The following is a 21298-nucleotide window of genomic DNA, read 5'->3' as shown; positions in this document are numbered from 1 at the left end:
ACTAAGCAGACTTAAAGGAGTAAAATATAGATAATAGGAAGATACTCCTACATTCTAATGAAGACTCACTAAAAATATTCCAAGAAAAAGCATAAAAATTATTTAGAAAGAAAAATGTGCAGTTAGAAATGATAGATGAAATATGCTACAATCATACAATGAAATTCAGTTGACCTTTGAACAACATAAGAGTTAGAGATGCCCACCCCTGGCACAACTGAAAATGCATATAACTTTTGACTGCCCTGGAACTTAACCATTAATAGCCTGCTGTTGACCAGAAGCCTTACCAATAACATAAACAGTTGATTCACATATATTTTGTACGTTACATATATTATATACTATACTTCTACTACAAAGCAAGCTAGAGAAAAGAAAATGTTATTAATAAAACCACAAGGAAGAGAAAATATATTTACTGTTCATTAAGTGGAAATGGATTGACATGTTGTGGCTCTGTGTCCCCACCCAAATCTCACCTTGATTGTAATAATTGCCACATGTGGTGGGAAGAAACCAGTAGAAGGTAATTGAATCATAAGGGTGTTTTTTTTTTTTCCCCATGCTGTTCTTGTTATAATGTCTCATGAGGTCTGATGGTTTTACACAGGGAAATTCCCCTGCACATACTCTCTTGCCTGCTACCATGTAAGACATGACTTTGCTCCTCCTCTGCCTTCCACCATGATTGTGAGGACTCCCCAGTCACATGGAACTGTGAGTCCACAAAACCTCTTTCCTTTATAAATTTCCCCATCTCGGGTATATCTTTATCAGCAGTATGAGAATAGAATAATACATGGATCATCAAAAAATTCCTCATTCCCAATGTCTTCACATTGAGTGCGCTGAGGAGGAGGGGGAAGAGGCAGGGTTGGTCTTGCTGGCTTAAGGGTGGCATAAGTGTAAGAAAATCTGTGTATTAGTTAGTAGACCTGCACAGTTCCAATCCATGTTGTCCAAGGGTCAGCTGTATTGTACCATGATAAAAATTATGAACATTTTATTTAAAAAACTTGGAAAACACTATGGCTATACCATTATCTTTAAAAAGCAGGATGCAAAACTCTAGATGCTTTTGATAATAACCAAAGAAAATGACAACAATTACATAACTTCTGTATAAAAAAAAGACCAAAAGGAAATAGAGTAAAATATCAACAAAAGAAGAGAAGTAAAGGGGTTTTTGTCTTTTTTTCTATTTCCTATACTTTCCAAATATTTTGAAATAATTTTTATTACTACATAGCACTATATATTATAAACAGAGTGGAACTTTATTTGACTACATGAATAATCAATATTTTAATTGTTATATATAGTACTTTTTATATATAACATGCTTAATGACCTTTAATAGTTATTATTACATATAATACTTTATCCCTTAATAATAGTAATATTTAGTAAACAATAATTACTATTGAGGAATAAATAAAGCATCAAATATTTTAAGGTAATAAATAATATCTGTAGAGTTAATCTTACCTTGAAATTGCATAAAATATTTATCTTCTATAGCTCAATGCCGAAACTTCATAATTTGCTGCAACTCTTAAATATCATGCTTCATGAGCACTGTGGAATTTCAGCCTCCATTAACTAACTAACCTCTGCAGTTCTGTGCTGACATTCCTGTGCGTTAGCCTAAAATAGTGTCTTTTACAGAGCCTAGGATTTTTTTAAAAAGTCATATGAATAACATGAATGGAGCTGGAGGCCATTATCCTTAGCAAATAATGTAGGAACAGAAGACCAAATACCGCTGCATGTTCTCACTAATAACTAGGAGCCAAGTGATGAGAACACATGGACACAGAAGGGAACAACCCCCATTGGGCCTATCAGAAGGTGGAGGGTGGGAGGAGGAAGAGGATCAGGAAAAATAACTAATGAGTAATAGGCTTAATACCTGGATGATGAAATTGTATAACAAACCCCCATGACACATGTATCCCTGAGCTTAAAGTTAACAAAAAAGTCATATTAATCGTAAAAAAAAGTATGATTATGTTAATCCAGCATAGCATACTCTACCATGATATATCACAGTAGGAAGGATAAAAAACTGCCATATAACTGATGAATCACACAAAGTCAGAGTGGAAACAATGAATATTGATTGTCTTATGCCATCTTGCTGAACCATCACTAGGCTTCTCTTCATCCTCCAAACTGCAAACAGATATAATGTCTCTAAATGATCTTGTTGTTTAGATACATAATGACATGCTAGTAAAGTATCTAAGTGAATGTTGGTACCATCTTCATCAGGTCCATTTGACAACCAGAAAACTCAACAAGGAGGCAGGTGAACTTGTGATACCAAAAACTGAGTTCCTTACCAGTACCTCTCCCACTTTTTTTTCCTGATCCTTCTAACTCACTAGAATAAGAAATCTTCATGTTACTAGGATGTCTCCAAGAGAGGGATTTCACCTTGAGTCAAAAGAAAACCCAAGAAAGGTATCAGGTCCAAAGGACACATTTTATAGTGTCTACTATGTACCAGGTTCTTTCAGTCATAAGGCACAGAAACCCCCTCACAAACTAAAGTAGGTAAAATGGGGAGGGATGTGGCAAAAATTTAGAGCATATATGTATGAATTAGTCAACCAACAAATAAATGAATTTAGTATTATTCTCCTTTGAGTAAGAACTTTTACTGAAAATAAATAATCCATTAATAAATTTCCCAGAAACTTAGGTCATCACAGTGCATGGGTGTAGAAACAGAAACTAAGCCAAGGCCTTATTCCCATCTCCTCAGGGCCTTGCTAACCTCATCTCCATGTGACTCTATTTCTTGCTTTCATTGGCTTTATTCTCACTTTTGCCCTCTCCTCTCAAGCATCCTCTGCTTTTTCATCTCCCACTGGGCCCAATTTAGCCATCTTAGCCTTGATCTAAATGACCTTCCAGCTCAAGTGCCTCCCACAGACTAGAATTTCCCTCTGGGTTTCTTGGTTCAGATTCCAGATAGAGGGAATGCTATTGTTGAATACATGAGTGAATATATGTATGAATAAGTCAACTAGTAAATAAGTGAATTCAGCATTATTCTTCTTTGAGTAAGAACCTTTATTGAAAATAAATAATCCGTTGAACTCTATTTGCCAAACAATGTTCATGCGTAGAAATTTCCGAAGATTACTTTGAATAAGCATAGTCGGCCATCTATTTCCTCAAAGAAGGAATTTTTCTATGTAATACATTAAAGGTTCTATTTATGCTCCCAAACTATATCTACTAAATTTGTGTCATATTGAAAGAACTTTTTACAGATATTATTCATTTTTAATTTTTATGAGTATATGATATATATATATACATATTTTGGGGTACATGAAATAATTTGATATAGGCATAAAGCGTATAAAAATCACATCAGAGCAAATAGGGTATCTCATCTCAAGCATTTATCATTTCTCTGTGTTACAAACATTCCAATTCCACTATTTTACTCATTTTTAAATGTACAATAAAGTGTTTGCTGTAGTCACACTGTTGCGTTACCAAATACTAAATCTTACCTTTCTATGTAATTATATTTTTGTACCCACTAACCATTGCTACTTCCCCTCTCCCTTAACCACTACCCTTCCCAGCCTCTGGAAACCGTCATTCTATCCTCTATCTACATGAGTTCAATTGCTTTACTTTTTAGCTTCCACAAATGAATGAACGCATGAGAAATTTGTCTTTCTGTACCTGGCTTATTTCATTTAACATAATGTCCTCCACTTCCATCCACTCATCAAAATTTAATAAAACTGTCAATATAAATAATAGACAGAACTCTCTAAAATAAAATGATATTTATTCAGAATTAGCATCAATGGGAATATGTGCTTGGTTTACTATGTCATGCTTATTCCCATTGCAATGTTTATTCTTGAATAAACATCATTTTCTTTTAGAGAGTCTCTCTCTCTGTTATGTAGGTTGTCAAAACAAAACAAAATTTACATCTTATGGGTTAGACACTTGTTAAGTACTCTGTTATTTAATTTGTTTAATATCTACAGAGTAGATACATGTATTAGACTATAAATGAAGGAATCTAGGCTCAGAGGGTTTAGAAATAATTTTCACAGTGTCACTGTGAAGGGAGGACTCTTACAGGTTTCTCTGGTTTCATAGTTTATAAGCTTAGCTATATAAGGCATGTATACTGAGGTATATATATTTACATACTTAAGTATATAACTAAGTTGTATATAAGCATATAAAATATTAAAGTATATGAGTATATATACTTATATCTGTAAGTATATAAGTAAAGTATATACGTTTAAATATATAACCTACTTCATACACTCCTCAGTGAAATGACATTTAAGCCCTGTGACATACAGTTCTAGTTAATACTACATTTTGCTGAAGTGTTAGCAATCAGTTAACATTGTGACTGGTCAGCAGTTATTATAGAGTTGGCAAAAGGAATAGATAATATTTGTCATCTTTAAAGTTCCTTTTAAGCACTTTAGATTTTTAACACTTGAAATTGATTGAGAACTCCGCATTTTGCAAGGAAGTATTCATATCAATCCAATGCCAATAGTCATTACAGTGTTAGCAGGGCAGAGTTTAAGTTATAATCTTCCTTATCAGAATGAAATCAACCTATGGAATTGTTCTAGCTTGCAAATCTTAAATATGGCATTTCTGAATTTCAAGTCCAATTGCCACATCATTTAAAAAATTTAGCCACTTACTTTAAATATATTTACATTCAAACCAAAATCCAATTTGTCATTTTAATGTGTACTTTCCTTTGGACTATTTGTGATTATTTTTATTTTGATGCTCTTGAGTATAATACTTTGTTAATTATCACAAATAACATATTGTATCATTGAATGTTCATTTATATTTTACTATAAAATGTGTCTTGGCCTTATGATATTACATCACAGTAGTTATTCATTGGGGTGTCCTCTTGTTTTCACGTAGCACTTTTATCCATCCCAATCTAAAGATTTTCTTCATAGTTTAAATCTGCAGTAAAGAAAGATATGTCTTCATTATCAACAAAATGGGCTCATGTCTCCATTTCCCTTTGGATATGAACGTGAGTCTGAAACTGCATTACATCATTTATAATTTCATGCTGCATCTCTTAAATGAGCTAACCTCTAACTTCAACACAGGCAATTTGCAGTTTCTACTAAATCATGGTTTGTTTTTGTTTTTGTTTTTTACTTCTTTTTCTTCTGTTCTGCAAGGATCTTAACTCTAAGAGGTGGAGTTCAGGTATAGCATTTTATAACATCATAGTATCTTACATCACTGAGGTTTTCTATTTCATAAAAACAATTTCTTTGGCCAATATCATCTGACATAAATCTAACTCAAATAACTTCCTTGGGACTATAGTTTCTTTTACTGACCTTGCCTAAATTTCAAGTGTACCTTGAATTGGTAGAGATATTCAGAGAAAAGTCAAAGATAAATGTGATTTTAATATTTGAGTGTTTGGCAGAAATTTTGCAAAATTTATACCTGGCTTTTATTTTTTTAATTAGGCTGAACTTTGCTAGAATTTATCTGAATTTCTCATTCAAGTTTTTCCTTCCCAGCTAACTGTAACAAATACATATATTTGCCAAAAATGTTCAAGCAAAATAGCAATTATCAATCTATGAAGTACAAAAAGTGAAAGCTTCTTAAATACTTAATGGAAAAAGATTCATTGAGGAAAATAATATTAGATCAAAAATATTCCCTAGGTTAGGTGTTTTATCAACCTATAAAACTATCAGACTAGTGTTCTGAGCTCTTTGTAAGGTCTCTGTGTTTCCTTATTGCTATGCCTATATCGAGGTTTCTAGAGATAGCAATTTCACTTCCAGCAATAAATTGAGTAAATAATTAAAATAAAACGAGGTGTATCTATGTTCCTCACTCCCCTGAAAATTGTACTATTGGAAGCAGGGGCTCTTTGCTTCTGCCTAAATGTGCTTTGACTCCCCCATATTTGTAAGTTATCTTGTAAGTTAGAAACCAGCTATAGCCAGTTAGGAGCTACATTATTATCCCTTATTTTGATTAATATCTCTTCCCCCAGGGTATATATCTAGATGATGGCATCTGTTCTGAATAGCTTCCATCTGGAGAGCTACAGTTCTCATTTTTCCATTTACATATGTAAGATTCATTGTCATGAAGTAGTTTTAAAAGTAGTAATAAATATTTGACTTAATTATGCCACTGACAATTTTAGTCTTTTAAAATTTCAAACTGAGGAAAGAAAACATGACATTGGTGTAAGTAAAGCGGTTCTCCTCCTTTTTTTTTTTTTTTTTTTTTTTTTTGAGATGGAGTCTCACTCTGCCACCAGGCTGGAGTGCAGTGTTGCAATCTCAGCCTCAGCTCACTGTAACTTCCACCTCCTTGGTTTGAGCGATTCTCCTGCCTCAGCCTCCCGAGTAGCTGGGACTACAGGCAAGTGCCACCACACCCAGCTATTTTTTTTTTTTTTTTTGTATTTTTAGTAGAGAGGGAGTTTCACCATATTGACCAAGATGGTCTTGATCTCTTGACCTTGTGATCCACCTGCCTAGGCCTCTCAAAGTGCTGAGATTACAGATGTAAGCCAACATACCTGGCCAGCAGTTCTATTTTTTTTTAAGTCACGTAACTAATATTATTTGTCAGTATGGTTTGGAATTGGAATTGTAGCAATAATTGATTAATAAATTGCCCATTTACTGCCATCCCCATGGTAGAATCCAACATGTACTGTGACTGTTCAATAATGTACATTTTAATTAATGATATCTTTTCCCCGGAACTGAAATGTCAATATGATTATCAGCGTGTGTGCTGAAGACAGAGTTCAACAGAGCCTCTTAATAACAGAGCTAAAATGGAAGGTAACAACCTGCTTGCCGCATGAGACTGTGGGCAAATTAAACCAGCTCCTTCAAGTGTTCAATCTTGGGGAGAAAGAACTGTCAAGAGCCCCATAAGCTCACAAATAAGTTCCCAATCACTTTGTGTTGTACACATTGACTATTGCTATAATCCATTTAACACATACTTAGGTCTTTACTTCATGCTCAGAACTTGCCTCTATGGGCGTCACTCATATTTTGTAGCAGCTTTGCATCAGTAGGCAACATGCATGGTTAGATCAGATGGTACTATGTTTGATACTGAATTACCCTTTATTTCACCAGATATGTGACCTTGTGTAAATTGCTTAACTGAGCCTCAGTTTCTCCATCTACAAAATAGGTATTTAATGAGGCAATATCTTAAAATATACACAAAATGATATTCAACAAATGAGAAATATTATTTTCTCTCTGCATATCTATGTCCAACTTGGTTCAAAATCTGAATTATGTTTTATTTATTTATCTATTTATTTATTTTTAAAGATAAGGGACTCACTCTGTTGCCCAGGCTGGACTGCTGCGGTATGATCATCAGTCACTCAAACTCCTGGGCTCAAGTGATTCTCTTGCCTCAGCTTCTTGAGTAGCTGGGATTACAGGCATAAGCCACTGCATCCAACTGGATTATGTTATATTTAAAGGAGAAGGAAGTTTATTTTTGTGTGGTCCTTCAGGAAAAGCATGTCACAAACTTTCCAGATTTTTATAACTTTCTGTAAGTTTTCAAATCAAGGGCAGGTTAGAAAACCCTTACTTTTAAAAAATTGAATATGATATTCACATATAGAGAGTACATTTTTCACTCCCTTCCCTTTGGAAATCTCATTAAAAATATAGTACAGGAATAAAAAGGGAATAAAAGCTAAGCTATTCAGAGGAGGACCTTCACAGAGGAGAGAGTTCAATGAATTTTTGGCAGACAATAGCATATAGAAGATGATAGTTTTTTTTAAAAAATATAGCTAAGGAAACTGCAGCCTAGAGTATTGTAGGAGGTAGCTGCAATGGAGAAGGGAACCAATCTGTTCAGCAAGACCCAAGCATGGTTCCGGATTCAGGTATGATAGATTTATTAGAGGCAGGAAGAAGCTGAAAATATAGGGACAAACTGATAGTTGAGTAGGAAGCAGTTAACTCCTCTTGAGAGTTTATGACACATACCTCTTCCATTCCTACACATAGAATCACATACAGAATATGGGCCACTTATTCCCAGAGGGAGAAATCAGAATGTTTTACCTCTAAAGAAATGGAATGAACTTTCAGTTGAACCATAAGCAGAGCTGTTCCACATTTTGTCATTTGGTGGGTACTTAGGGAAAATGCCATCTCCCAGACCACCTCCTACCAGTAAACAAGCTCAACATACATAATCAGATCTTCTATTCTCATCTATATTTCTATAGATGAGAGAGTTGATCTTGGAGAAAACAAATAATTCAGGTGGTATCAGAGATCTGTCAAAAATCTCCTTTAGTATCTTCAGAGATATTCTATAAGACATAGTACTCATAAAAAGTACTTACATAAAGGCGTCCTCAAAATGCAAGAAGCAGCTCTTGGAAATATTACAGTCAGCTATCTATAACCATGGGTTCTGCATCCTTGGATTCAACCAGCTGTAAATTAAAAGTATTCAAATTAAAGAAAAGGAAACAACACAAGCAAAAAGATAACACAGTATAACAACTATTTACATAGCACTTACCAATGTAATTCATTTGTATTAGGTATTATAAGTGATCTAGAGATGGTTTAAAGATCTAGAGATGGTTTGCCCACATCTGGGCAAAATAGTGAGACTTTCTCTCTAAAAAAGAAAAAAGTATACAAGATGTATGTAACTTATATGCAACTACTCCTTCATTCATAGGGAGTTTGAGTATCCTCAAATTTTTGTATCCTTAGTTACATAAATTCTGCAATACAACTTAACATATAAATGCCTGCACAAATGGCTGCCTCTGAAGACATGAGCTGGAACCAATACTTTCCTGGTACTGAGGGATGACTGTATTTGATATAAAAATTCAAAAATTAATAGAACAGTTGGAAGATGAAGTCAGTTGTTAAAATTCTTCAAAGAAATGTGTCAGTGTCTTCATCCCACTTGTTTAAAATTTCCATCAGAAGCTCTACTCTTGTGTACAGCTGATCTGATTGCAATGGTTTTGTCACCCATCAAGTGGAAAGTTTGCTCAACTTTGATTTTTCAGTAAGAATTGTGTAAACTAAACCAATTAAGATGCCTATGGTGTTGGCTATTGCTTTTGCTGTTATTTGTTCGTCCTCTTCATTTAGGGCACAAATAAGGTAAGTTTTTTCCTTGCCGTGGAATGCTGTGGATGGTTTGCCACTGTGGCTTCATCTTCAACATTATCTCATCCCTTCTTAAAATGAGTTATCTATTTGTAAACTGCTGATTTCTTTGGAGGCATTGTCCCCATACATTTTTTTGTAAAGCATCAATGATTTTATCATTCTTCCACTCAAGTTTCTCATAAAATTTGATGTTTGTTCTTGCTTCAATTTTAGCAGAATTCATGTTGCTCAGAGAGGGGCACTCCTCAAACTGATGTCTTATCCTTCTCAGGGCTTCAAACTAGATCTTGTCCAGACATTTATGAGTTAATATTTATTAGCAACGAGTTCATTTTTGGTGCAAAAGAATTTGAAATCCATGCAAAACTTTTCACAATAGATATTTCCGCAAACTTTTGGGGTTTTTTGGTTGTTGTTCTGAAGACTATTCAAGTGCAGTAGTGAGAAGGGGAGGAAGAGTAAAACAAGGAGTTTGATCTGTAACCAATTATGAACAACCAATTGAGATAACTCATTATCTTTGAACCAGTCCCATGAACTTTTTGAAAACTCCTGTAACATACAGAGACTGATCCTAGGTTGATACAATTCTTACATATAATTCTTTTCAGTGCAGATTTTTTCCTCATTTCTTTTTATTAGTTTCTCTTAAGAATCGAAGGAAATTTTCTTTGATTTTGCCAAATTTTGAGAGCCATGTAAATTCACAAGAAGTTGTGCAGAGAAAAAAAAGGTCTAGCTTAAAAAAATATTTGGGTAGTAAGGAGTCATTGTCTTCACCATGTTTTAAATCAAAAATTTATATATTAAATAGAATTAAACTTGACACAAACTTTTTTTTTTCTGAGACAGAGTCTTGCCTCCCTCTGTCAGCTAGGCTGGAATACAGTGGCACAATCTCAGCTAACTGCATCCTCCGCCTCCTGGGTTCAAGCAATTCTCCTGCTTTAGCCTCCCAAGTAGCTGCGATTACAGGCATGCAGCACCACACCTGGATAATTTTTGTGTTTTTAGTAGAGATGGGTTTCACCATGTTGGCCAGGCTGGTCTCAAACTCCTAACCTCAGGTGATCCAGCCATCTCAGTCTCTCAAAGTGCTGGGATTACAGATAGTGAGTCACCATGTCCAGTCTATCAACACAAACTTTTAAAAGCGCATTATTATATTTCATTAATAAAAGCACATTGGTATCTCAAAATACATCTGAATGAACATTTTGAACCTTAGTTTTATTTTATTACAGCTGTGGAGAGTTGCCAATCTGTAGTTGCTGAGAGGTTTTTGGAATCCCTATTAATGTATTTTCTGTAAAGACTGAAATGCCATAAATTAGACTTTTAAATTTTTACACTTTTTAAATCCAAGTAATAAAGCACACAGTTTAAAAATTCATATAGTTCCAAAAACTTATAATGGGAAAGAACCAGCACCCATATCATTGCAAGTACAGGTATCTTTTTGATATACTGATTTCTTTTCCTTTGAATAAATAACCAGTAGTGGGATTGCTGGATCATATGGTCTATTTTTAGCTTTTTGAAAACTCTCTGTACTGTTCCATAGTGGCTATACTAATTTATGTTCTCACCAGCAGTGTGTAAAGGTTTTCTTTTCTCCATATCCTCACCAGCATCTGTTATTTTTGGTCTTTTTGGTAATATTCTGTGATAAAATGATACCTCATTTTGGTTTTAATTTGCATTTCCCTGATGATTATTGATGCTGAGTTTTTTTTTCATATACCTGCTGGTCATTTTTATGTCTTCTTTTGAGAAATGTCTATTCATGTCCTTCAGTTACTTTTTAATTATTTGTAGTTGTTTTACTATTGATGTGAGTTTCTTGTATATTCTTGTTATTAGTTCCTTGTCAGATGAATAGTTTGTAAACATTTCTTCCATTCAACAACTTGTCTCTTCATTCTGTTGATTGTTTCCTTTGCTGTGCAGAAGCTTTTTAGTTTAACGTAAGCTCATTTTTCTGTTTTTGTTTTTGTTGCCTATACTTTTCAGGTCTTAGTCATGAAATCTTTGCCAAGACCAATGTCCAGAAGAGTTTTCTTCCAGTAGTTTTACAGTGTCAGGTCTTCCATTTAAGTATTTAATCCATCTTAAGTTGATTTTTATATGTGATTAGAGAGAGCGGTACAATTTCATTCTTTTGCATATGGATATCCAATTTTCTCAGCACCATTTATTGAAAGGATATCCTTTTTCCCAAGGTATGTTCTTGGGACCTTTGACAAAAATCAGCTGTCTGTAAATATGTGAATTTATTTCTGGGTTCTCTATTCTGTTCCATTAGTTTATGTGTCTGTTTTTAAACAACTACTATGCAGTCTTAGTTACTATAGCCTTGTGATATATTTTGTAGTAGTATGATAACTTTAGTTTTGTTCTTTCTTATCAAAATTGCTTTGGCTGTTTGGGCTTTCTTTTAATACAAATTTTAGGATTTTTTTTCTAATTCTTTGAAAAATGATGTTGGTACTTTGATAAGGATTGCATTGAATCTGTAGATTGCTTTCAGTAATATGGTCATTTTAATGATATTAATTTTTCCAATCCATGAATATGGGATGTCTTTCTATTTGCTTGTAGGATTCCCTTAAGCATTCCTTATAAGGCCAGTCTAGCAGTGATAAATTCCTTCAGCTTTTGCTTTTCTGGGAAAGATTTATATGTCCTTCATTTATGAAGGATAACTTTACTAGGTATAGTATCTTTGGCTGGCATTTTATTTTTCTTTCAGCACTTTGAATATATCATTTCATTCTCTCCAGGTCTTAAGATTTTTGCTGAGAAATCTGCTGTTAGTTTGATGGGGGTTCCCTTATAAGTGAGTAGACACATTTCTCTTGCCATTTTTAGAATTATCTCTTTGTCTTTGGCTTTTGACAGTTTGACTATAATGTGCCATGAAGAAGACCTTTTTGAATTGTATCTATTTGGGGATCTCTGAGCTTCCTGAATCTGGATGTCTAAACCTCTTGCTAGACTAAAAAGTTTTCAGCTATTATTTCATTAAATAGGTTTTATATTCCTTTAGTTTTCTCTTTGCCTTCTGAGACACTGAAAATACAACTATATGGTTGCTTTATGTTGTCTCATATGTCACGTAGGCTTTGTTTATTGGTTTTTATTATTTTTTTCTTTGTTTTTGTCCAACTGAGTTATTTCAAAAGACCAGTCTTCAAGTTCTGAAATTTGTTCTTCTTTTTGATCTAGTCTATTGTTGAAACATTTGAGTGTATTTTGTGTTGCACTTAATGAATTCTTCAGTTCCAGAATTTCTGTTTGGTTCTTTTTTATGGCATCTGTTATTTTGGTAAATTTCTCATTCATATCCTGAATTGTTTTTCTGATTTCTTTGTATTGTTTTTCTGACTTCTCTTGAATTTTACTGAGCTTTTTAAATATCATAATATCATTGTTTTGAATTCTTTTTCTAGAATTTTGTAAATTTCCTTCTCATTGGAACCTGTTGCTGTAAAGTTAATTTTTCCCTTCGGAGGTGTCATATTTCCTTGTTTTTTCATTTCGTTACATTGATATCTGTGCAGCTGGCATAAAAGCCGCCTCTTCCAATTTTTAAAATTTGCTTTATAGGGGAGAATTTTTTTCTGAAGATATATCTATGATACTGGCTGGTTAGGACACTTTGGCTTTGATTCTAGGTGTGTGCAGTAGTGTGGTCTCCATATGATATCTTTTGCTATAAACAGTGGCAGTAGTGTCTATGATCCTCAATGGCTGAGGGTGCTGTTATTAGTGGGGGCTGTGGTAAAGTTTTGCTGTGAACAGACATGTCAAGTGAGCCAGTCCTCAGGTTCTAGTGGTGCCACCAACAGTCCCAGCATCCCTATATTTGGGCCCCAGAGTAGTATGCACTGGCACTGGTGTTAGTGGATTTAGGTCAGCTGATTATTGGGCCACCAGGAGGCTTCCTCGGGTGCTGGCAGTCACAGCAGTGGGCCATGTGGGTGGGAGGGTCTTTGGGCCCCTGGGAAGCAAGTGTGGCATGGGTGATGGCAGTAGCAGTGACAGGACAATCCTGGCTGTTCTGGTGTCAGTGCTGACTGTGTTGGGCAGGGTGGGCTAGTCCCTAGGCCTGCAGGTGGGGCATACAAGTGGGTGGCAGCTGTGGTGGTAGTGGCAGGTTGGTGGGCCTGTCCTCAGGCCCCTGGAAGGAGTACTTAGGTGCCTATAGTGGTAGATAAAGTTGGGCAATCCCAAAGCACCCAGACATTATGCGTAGACACTGGGGGAAGGGGAATGGAGCCAGGTCAGCTGGGCCTATCTTTAGACCCCCTTGGTGGTACATATGGTTGCTGGCTGTGATAGGCAGGAGTGGAGTAATCCCTAGGCCACTGGCAGAATGCTTGGGTGGGAGCAGCAGTAGCTGTGCTATGACCCTGCTGCTAGGGAGGGAAGGGTTGCTTTCAGTGGCAACAGTTATAAAAAGGTGGCTGGGGAGCACACATTTTGGCCTCACGTAGCTGCTATAAGTGAGGTAGCATTTTTTCAGGATGATATCAAATACACAGTGGCCCTGCTACTGGAGGTAGCTAGGTTACTGCCAATGGCTTGTGTTTTGGCCTTGGCAGCAGAGCCAGCCATGGTGGTGAATGTAGGTGGAGAATGTCAATGGGGCACCAGGGATGTGAAGATTGAGGGGCTATTGGGCCCTTCAGCAGAATACGGTATGATAGGGGCTGTGTTCTCAAAATGGCTCCTCCCTGTAACTGCTTAGGATTTAGGAGCTCTGTAGGACCTTGTATGAGCTTCCTCTCAGAAGGAATACTGGGGTGTAGTCTCCAGGCAGCTTCTTATATTAGTCTCAGGGCCTGCTTGAGTTGAATGGCCAAGGGTCCAGGCTAGGATTGCAGGAGTCCATGGTAAGAAGGTGAACCTGCTGGGGGGTTCTCATTCACCCTTTCCCCACATTGGAGAGCTTCTCCAGGCTCCCAGCAGATCCCTGCAGAGCAGGCTGCCTTGCTTCCCCCTCCTTCCTTGTCTTATGTGCTTCCTGTCACTTATCTGTTAAATTCCAGCATATTCTCTCTCTCCTCTCTCCCCTCTCCCCTCTCCCCTCTCCCCTCTCCCCTCTCCCCTCTCCCCTCTCCCCTCTCCCCTCTCCCCTCTCCCCTCTCCCCTCTCCCCTCTCCCCTCTCCCCTCTCCCCTCTCCCCTCTCCCCTCCCTCTCTCTCTCTCTCTCTCTCTCTCTCTCTCTCTCTCTCTCTCTCTCTCTCTCTCTCTCTCTCTCTCGGTGATCTGTTAGAAGTGTGATTATCCAGTCACCATTTTGGTTCTTCTTTGTGGAGAAGGCAGCTCCAGATGCCCTTGGTCAGCCATCCTGAAGCCCCTCCTTGGTTTATTAGATTAATAATCTGTCCAGCTGGGTTACAGTCATGTATCTGTCTTTCATGTATTTGCTTCATTTCTACACACTCTGTCCCTTTAGTTCAATATGCAAATGTGCATTCTTTCAAAAGAAACAACAGCAACTCTGGGGAAGAAAATTTGAGTTTAAACCAGAAGTGGATTTACTATGAAACTAAAGAAGCATGTGTTTCAAGGCCCCTCATTTGTACTTGAAGTATTCCCACATCAATATGTTCTCACAAAAGTCATAGTAATAAACTTAACTGCAAATCTTGAGACCATTGTTTCTTTCCACTTCAACTTCCCCTTGGTAGGTGGCATTGAAGTATCCATGGGCATTTTTGGACCTTGACTAAGACAGTGGATCTTCAGTTTTGGTTTAGTGAAATATTTACATAGTTCACAGATTCTTCATTGTAGAAGTTAGCTGTCCCAGTGCAAAAAAACAATTTTTAGTCCTAATCTTACCACCCTGTATACCTGTGCATCTGACTTTTTAAAGGAAGGTGCAGGGTCTCATATAACCCTCATAATATGCCACAATATTAGGGACACCAAAGACAAGCTGGTCAGTGAATGTTGTCAATTCAGAGTACTTAAAATTAGTCCCTGCAACAAACAAATCCCTAAAAGGCCTTGCAATTTTACAGCTCATGTATGAATTCACTAGAGAAGGGTTTCTAAAATTAATAATAATCCTAAAAATGTACACACCAATACCAACAAGTTGTGAAACCAAATGGAACCATTCCACATTATTAACTTTAAAAAAAATACATTGTTTGATCCACCATGCTAGAAGAAAGACTGATTTCTTCTTCTAGTCTCTCTGCAGAAAGTATGACAAAATTCTTGTTGTATGAATAGAAAATCAAATAGTTTTATTGATGGGTATGTCAGACAGCTAACTAAATTTAAAAAAATTTTTCTGAATTTTGATATCTTCTTGAATTTGTCAACTTTAAATGTTTTGTTGTGGCAGTGGTTTATTTTATAATTCTAAATGAATACTTGACTTTTTTCCAAGTAGATTGAATTATTTTTCTTAAAAAGGACCTCCAAACAGTATAAACTTCAGGCCCACAGGCTTGCACCTAGTTGAAGTGAGTATCTCACCCACAAACTTTGATAGTGGATGGGAAGGAACCTAATGGATGTGCCCTTTACAGCTGCCTCAGTCTCCTGAAAAGCAAATCTGTTTATTATTAAGTCAGCAAATGCACAGTTGATGGATTGTAATGACTCTGAAGGAATCTGTGTGGCTAGAAAGATAAATAATACATTGTTGAAAGGTTTTTGAACTCTTCCAATGTTTTGGAAGAAGACATTCTTTAAAATACGAAATAAATTACGAGGGAGGATATATCATGGTCGGGGAGAAAAATACATAAACAACCAATTATGATTAACCATGCTAGATGAAAGGTGATTTGTCTTTTATTTCCATCTATGGAAAATTTTACAAAATCATCATCACATGAAGAGTCAATTAAGCAGATACCATCTAACAGAGGCAGTCTATCTTGGCTCAATATGCCCTTAGAATCTGTTTGTTTCTTTTCAGCAAGGGTGCTGCTGCATGTAGGTACATGGCTTCATGTAGATGATGCAAATGGCATATGGAAGAATTCCCATTTCTTTATTGTTAATACATCCAGTTTTCCATGCATATCGAGTCTTACTTCCAGCTTTAGCCCTTTCTAGGTATAAAGGGAAAAGTCAATTCCTATGTTGGTAGATGTGCTCCTTTGTCTTATGCACTTTCTCTCCTGCACCACTTTGAAACATTTCAGTATTTATGATGCAGCATCTGAATTTGTTTCTTCAAAATTCTCTTCTCTTAAGGCTTTTAGTCATACATTAGATACATTAATAGGTTTACTAAAAAAATATTTTTTGAGGCTGTAAGTTTGATAAACACTTGCTTATACCACATCAAACTGATTTCTTTACATCTTTGTAACAATACTTCTCAGAGCCTTTAATAATCAATCTCTGAGTAGACAACATAAAATGTGGTTTGGAATGCTTTTCAAATTATTCAATGACAAAACCACTTTTTTAAGGAATTATTATTTTAGAGACCATAACTAGGAAATTCTGCTTCAGACTATAATGAAATGAGACAATATAATTTAAATGCTTTATTTAATATAAAACCAAACAAATTATATGGTAATATGTAACTATTATTATTATTATTAAGACTACCATGTTCAAAGGAATCAATTTGTTCTCTCATTCTTTTCTGATGGGGTCATTTAAACTATCTGTATAGATCTGAAAAGAAGACATTCTCAGATAAACATATTCACTTCATAATTTTCTGCTGTAATAGTTTCATTTTATAAAGAAATTGAGAAAAATTATACAGGCTTCTAGCTATCAAGATTTTGCCTGTGGCCTCAGTAGTTTTCACTATGTTTTTAAGATTCTTCACTGCATTTATTAAAGAACAGTGACTATAAATGCAATCCCTATCAGAATTCCAATACATTTTTTTTTTAAATATAGAAAAATTTATTCTAAGATTCATGTGGAAACTCAAGGAGCCCTGAATAGCCAAAACGATGTTGGAAAAGAAGAACAAAGTTGAAGAACTCACACTTCCTGATTTCAAAACATACTACAGAGCTACACAAATCAGAACAATATGGCACTGCCACAAACACAGACAAATAGAACAATGAAATAAAATAGAGTCCCATCTGGGTGTGGTGGCTTATGCCTGTAATCCCAGCACTTTGAGAGGCCAAGGACAGCAGATCACCTGAGGTCAGGAGTTCCAGAGCAGCCTGGCCAACATAGTGAAACCTCACCTCTACCAAAAAGAAAAATACAAAAATTAGGCAGGTGTGGTGGCACATGCCTGTAATCCTAGCTATTTGAGAGGCTGAAGCAGGAGAATCCCTTGAACCTGGGAGGTGGAGGTTGCAGTGAGCCAAGATTGAGCCAGTGCACTCCAGCCTGGGTGACAGACTGAGACTCTGTATTTAAAAAAAAATGTGCCTGGAGAGATGGCCAAACTCTGGTCTGCAGCTCCCAGAAAGATAAACACAGAAGGTGGGTGACTTCTGCATTTCCAACTGAGGCACTCAGCTCATCTCATTGGGCCTGATTAGACAGTGGGTGCAGCCTATGGAGGGTGAGCAGAAGCAGGGTGGGGCATTGCCTCATCTAGGAAGTACAAGAGGTTGGGGAACTCCCTCCCCTAGCCAAGGGAAGCTTCAATGGACATGAGGTACATTCGGACCCCAGACTAAGCTTTTCCCATGTTCTTAGCAACCTGCAGACCAGGAGATTCCCTCAGGGGTCTGTCACCAGGGCCTTGAGTTTTAAGCACAAAACTGGGTGGTCATTTGGGCAGACACTGAGCTAGCCACAGGAGTTATTCTTTCATACCCCAGTGGCACCAGGAATGCCAGTGAGACAGAACTGTTCACTCCCCTGGAGAGGAGACTAAAGCCAGGGAGTCAAGTGGCCTAGCTCAGTAGATCCCACCCCACAGAACCCACAAAGCTAAGATCCACAGTCTTGAAATTCTTGCTGCCAGCAGAGCAGTCTGAAGTTGATGTGGGATGCTTGAACTTGGTGGCAGGGGAGGAGCACCCACCATTATTGAGGCTTGAGTAGGCGGTTTTCTCCTCACAGTGTAAGCAAAGCCACCCAGAAATTTCAACTGGGCAGAGTCCACTGCAGCTTGGCAAAGCCATTATAGCCAGAAGGCCTCTCTAGTTTCCTCCTTTCTGGGCAGGGCATCTCTGAAAGAAAGGCAGCAGCCCCAGTCAGGGGCTTATAGCTAAAACTCCCATCTCCCTGGGAGAAGGGGCAACTCTGGGTACAACTTCAACGGACTTAAACATTTCTGTCTGCTGGCTCTGAAGAGAGCAGCAGATCTCCCAGCACAGTACTCGAGCTCTACTGAGGAACAGATGGCCTCCTCAAGTGGGTCCCTGACCCCTGTGGCTCCTGACTGAGAGACACCTCCAGCAGGGGTTGACACCTTCCGTAGGCTGCACTCACTGTATAATCAGTCCCAATGAGATGAACCTCATATAGGAGAGCTCATAGTTGGCACCTGTCAGATGCCTCTCTGGGATGAAGCTTCCAGAGGAAAGAACAGGCAGTAATCTTTGCTGTTCTGCAGCCTCCACTGGTGATAGCCAGGCAAACAGGTTCAGGAGTGGACCTCCAGCAAACTCCAGCAGACCTGCAGCAGAGGGGTCTGTTAGGAGAGAAACTAACAAACAGAAAGGAATAGCACTAACATCAACAAAAAGGATGTCCACACAGAAACCCTATCTGAAGGTCACCAACATCAGACTAAAGGTAGATAAATCAATGAAGATAAGGAAAATATCAGTGTAAAAAGGCTGAAGATTCCAAAACCAGAATGCCTCTTCTCCAACATAGTATTGGAAGTTCTGGCCAGGGCAATCAAGCAAGAGAAAGAAATAGAGGGTATTCAAATAGGAAGAGAGGAAGTCAAATTGTCCCTGTTTGCAGATGACTTGATTACATATTTAGAAAACCCCATCATCTCAGCCCCGAATCTACTTAAGCTGATAAGCAACTTCAGCAAAGTCTCAGGATACAAAATCAATGTGCAAAAATCACAAGCATTGCTATGCACCAATAATAGAGAGACAAATCATGAGTGAACTCCCATTCACAATTGCTACAAAGAGAATAAAATACCTAGGAGTACAACTTACAAGAGATACGAAGGACCTCTTCAAGAACTGCAAACGACTGCTCAAGGAAATAGGAGAGGACATAAACAAATGGAAAAACATTCTATGCTCATGGATAGGAAGAATCAATATTGAAAATGGCTATACTGCCCAAAGTAATTTATAGATTCAATGCTATCCCTATCAAGCTACCACTGACTTTCTTCACAGAATTAGAGAAAACTACTTTAAATGTCATATGGAATGAAAAAAGAGCCCATATAGCCAAGACACTCCTAAGCAAAAATAACAAAGCTGGAGGCATCACACAACCTGACTTCAAACTATACTACAAGGCTGCAGTAACCAAAACAGCATGGTACTGTTACCAAAACAGACATGTAGATGAATGGAACAGAACAGAGGCCTCAGAAATAATGCCACACATGTACAACCATCTGATCTGTGACAAGCCTGACAAAAACAAGCAATTTAATAAATGCTGTTGGAAAAACTGGCTAGCCAGTATAAAATTGAAATTGGACCCCTTTCTTACACCTTATACAAAAAAATAACTCAAGATGGATTAAAGACTTAAATGTAAGACCTAAAACCATAAAAACTATGGAAGAAAACCTAGGCAATACCATTCAGGACATAGGCATGGACAAAGACTTCATGACTAAAACACCAAAAGCAGTGGCAACATAAGTGAAAACTAACAAATGGGATCTAATTAAACTAAAGAGAGTCTGCACAGTGAAAGAAACTATCATCAGAGTGAACAGGCATCCTACAGAATGGGAGACAATTTTTGCAATCTATCCATCTGACAGAGGGCTAATATCCAGAATCTACAAAGAACTTAAACAAATTTACAGGAAAAAAACAAACAATCCCATCAAAAAGTGAGCACAGGATATGAACAAACACTTCTCAAAAGAAGAAATGTATGCGGCCAACAAATGTATGAAAAAAAGCTCATCACTGGTCGTTAGAGAAATGCAAATCAAAACCACAATGAGATATCATCTCATGCCAGTTAGAATGGTGATCAATAAAAAGTCAGGAAACAACAGATGCTGGAGAGGATGCGGAGAAGTAGGAATGCTTTTACACTGTTGGTGGGAGTGTAAATTAGTTCAACCATGGTGGAAGACAGTGTGGTGATTCCTCAAGGATCTAGAACCAGAAATATTTGACACAGCAATCCCATTACTGGGTATATACCCAAATCATTCTACTATACTGGATATATACCCAAATCGTTCAACTATAAAGACACATGCACATGTATGTTTATTACAACACTGTTCACAATAGCAAAGACTTGGAACCAACTTAAATGCCCATCAGTGATAGACTGGATAAAGAAAATGTGGCACCTTTACACCATGGAATACTATGCAGCCATAAAAAAGGATGAGTTCATGTCGTTTGCAGGGACAGATGAAGCTGGAAACCATCATTCTCAGCAAACTAACACCACAACAGAAAACCAAACACTGCATGTTCTAACTTTTAAGTGGGAGTTGAACAATGAGCACAAGAACACATGGACACAGGGAGGGGAACATCACACACTAGGGCCTGTTGGGGTTTCGGGGGCTAGGTGAGGGATAGCATTAGGAGAAATATCTAATGTAGATGAGGGGTTTGTGGGTGCAGCAAACCACCATGGCATGTGTATACTTATGTAACAAACCTGCACGTCCCGTACATGTATCACAGAACTTAAAGAATAATATAATTAATTAATTAATTTAAAACATAGGGAGCCCAGAAATAAACCCATGTATATAATCAAATGATCTTTGACAGGGATGCCAAGTTCACTCAAGGGGGAAAGGACAGAGAAATGGTACTGAGAAAACTGGATATCCACGTGCAAAAGGATGAAGTTGACTTTTACTTTATACCATGTACAAAGATTAAATCAAAATGAATTAAAGACCTAAAAGTAAGACCTAACATTATAAAACTTGTAGAAGAAAATATAGAGGTGAAGCT

General features: G+C 37.1%; 1 protein-coding gene across 5 annotated transcripts in view; it reads right to left on the bottom strand.

Moving 5' to 3' along the window:
* Positions 1-3066: 3066 nt before the first annotated feature.
* Positions 3067-21298, bottom strand: part of LOC144576716 (uncharacterized) — a 29693-nt gene continuing 11461 nt past the window's right edge. For 2 of the 5 annotated variants that reach the window (XR_013519121.1, XR_013519118.1), the window contains 3 exons: positions 8435-8527; positions 7405-7527; positions 3067-5004 (listed from right to left, as the gene is read on the bottom strand). Coding sequence is in view for 2 of the 5 variants with exons in the window: in XM_078328681.1 (XP_078184807.1) it covers positions 8483-8527 (45 nt within the window). In the remaining 3 variants the exon portion in view is untranslated. Of the gene's footprint in view, positions 5005-7404; positions 7528-8434; positions 8528-14884; positions 15043-21298 lie in introns of those variants that run through there. The other 3 variants (XR_013519119.1, XM_078328681.1, XM_078328682.1) reach the window with 2 other exon arrangements.

The sequence above is a fragment of the Callithrix jacchus genome, chromosome 6 (assembly GCF_049354715.1).
Source record: "Callithrix jacchus isolate 240 chromosome 6, calJac240_pri, whole genome shotgun sequence".
NCBI lineage: Eukaryota > Metazoa > Chordata > Mammalia > Primates > Cebidae > Callithrix > Callithrix jacchus.
This window is presented reverse-complemented; position numbering and strand designations above follow the sequence as displayed.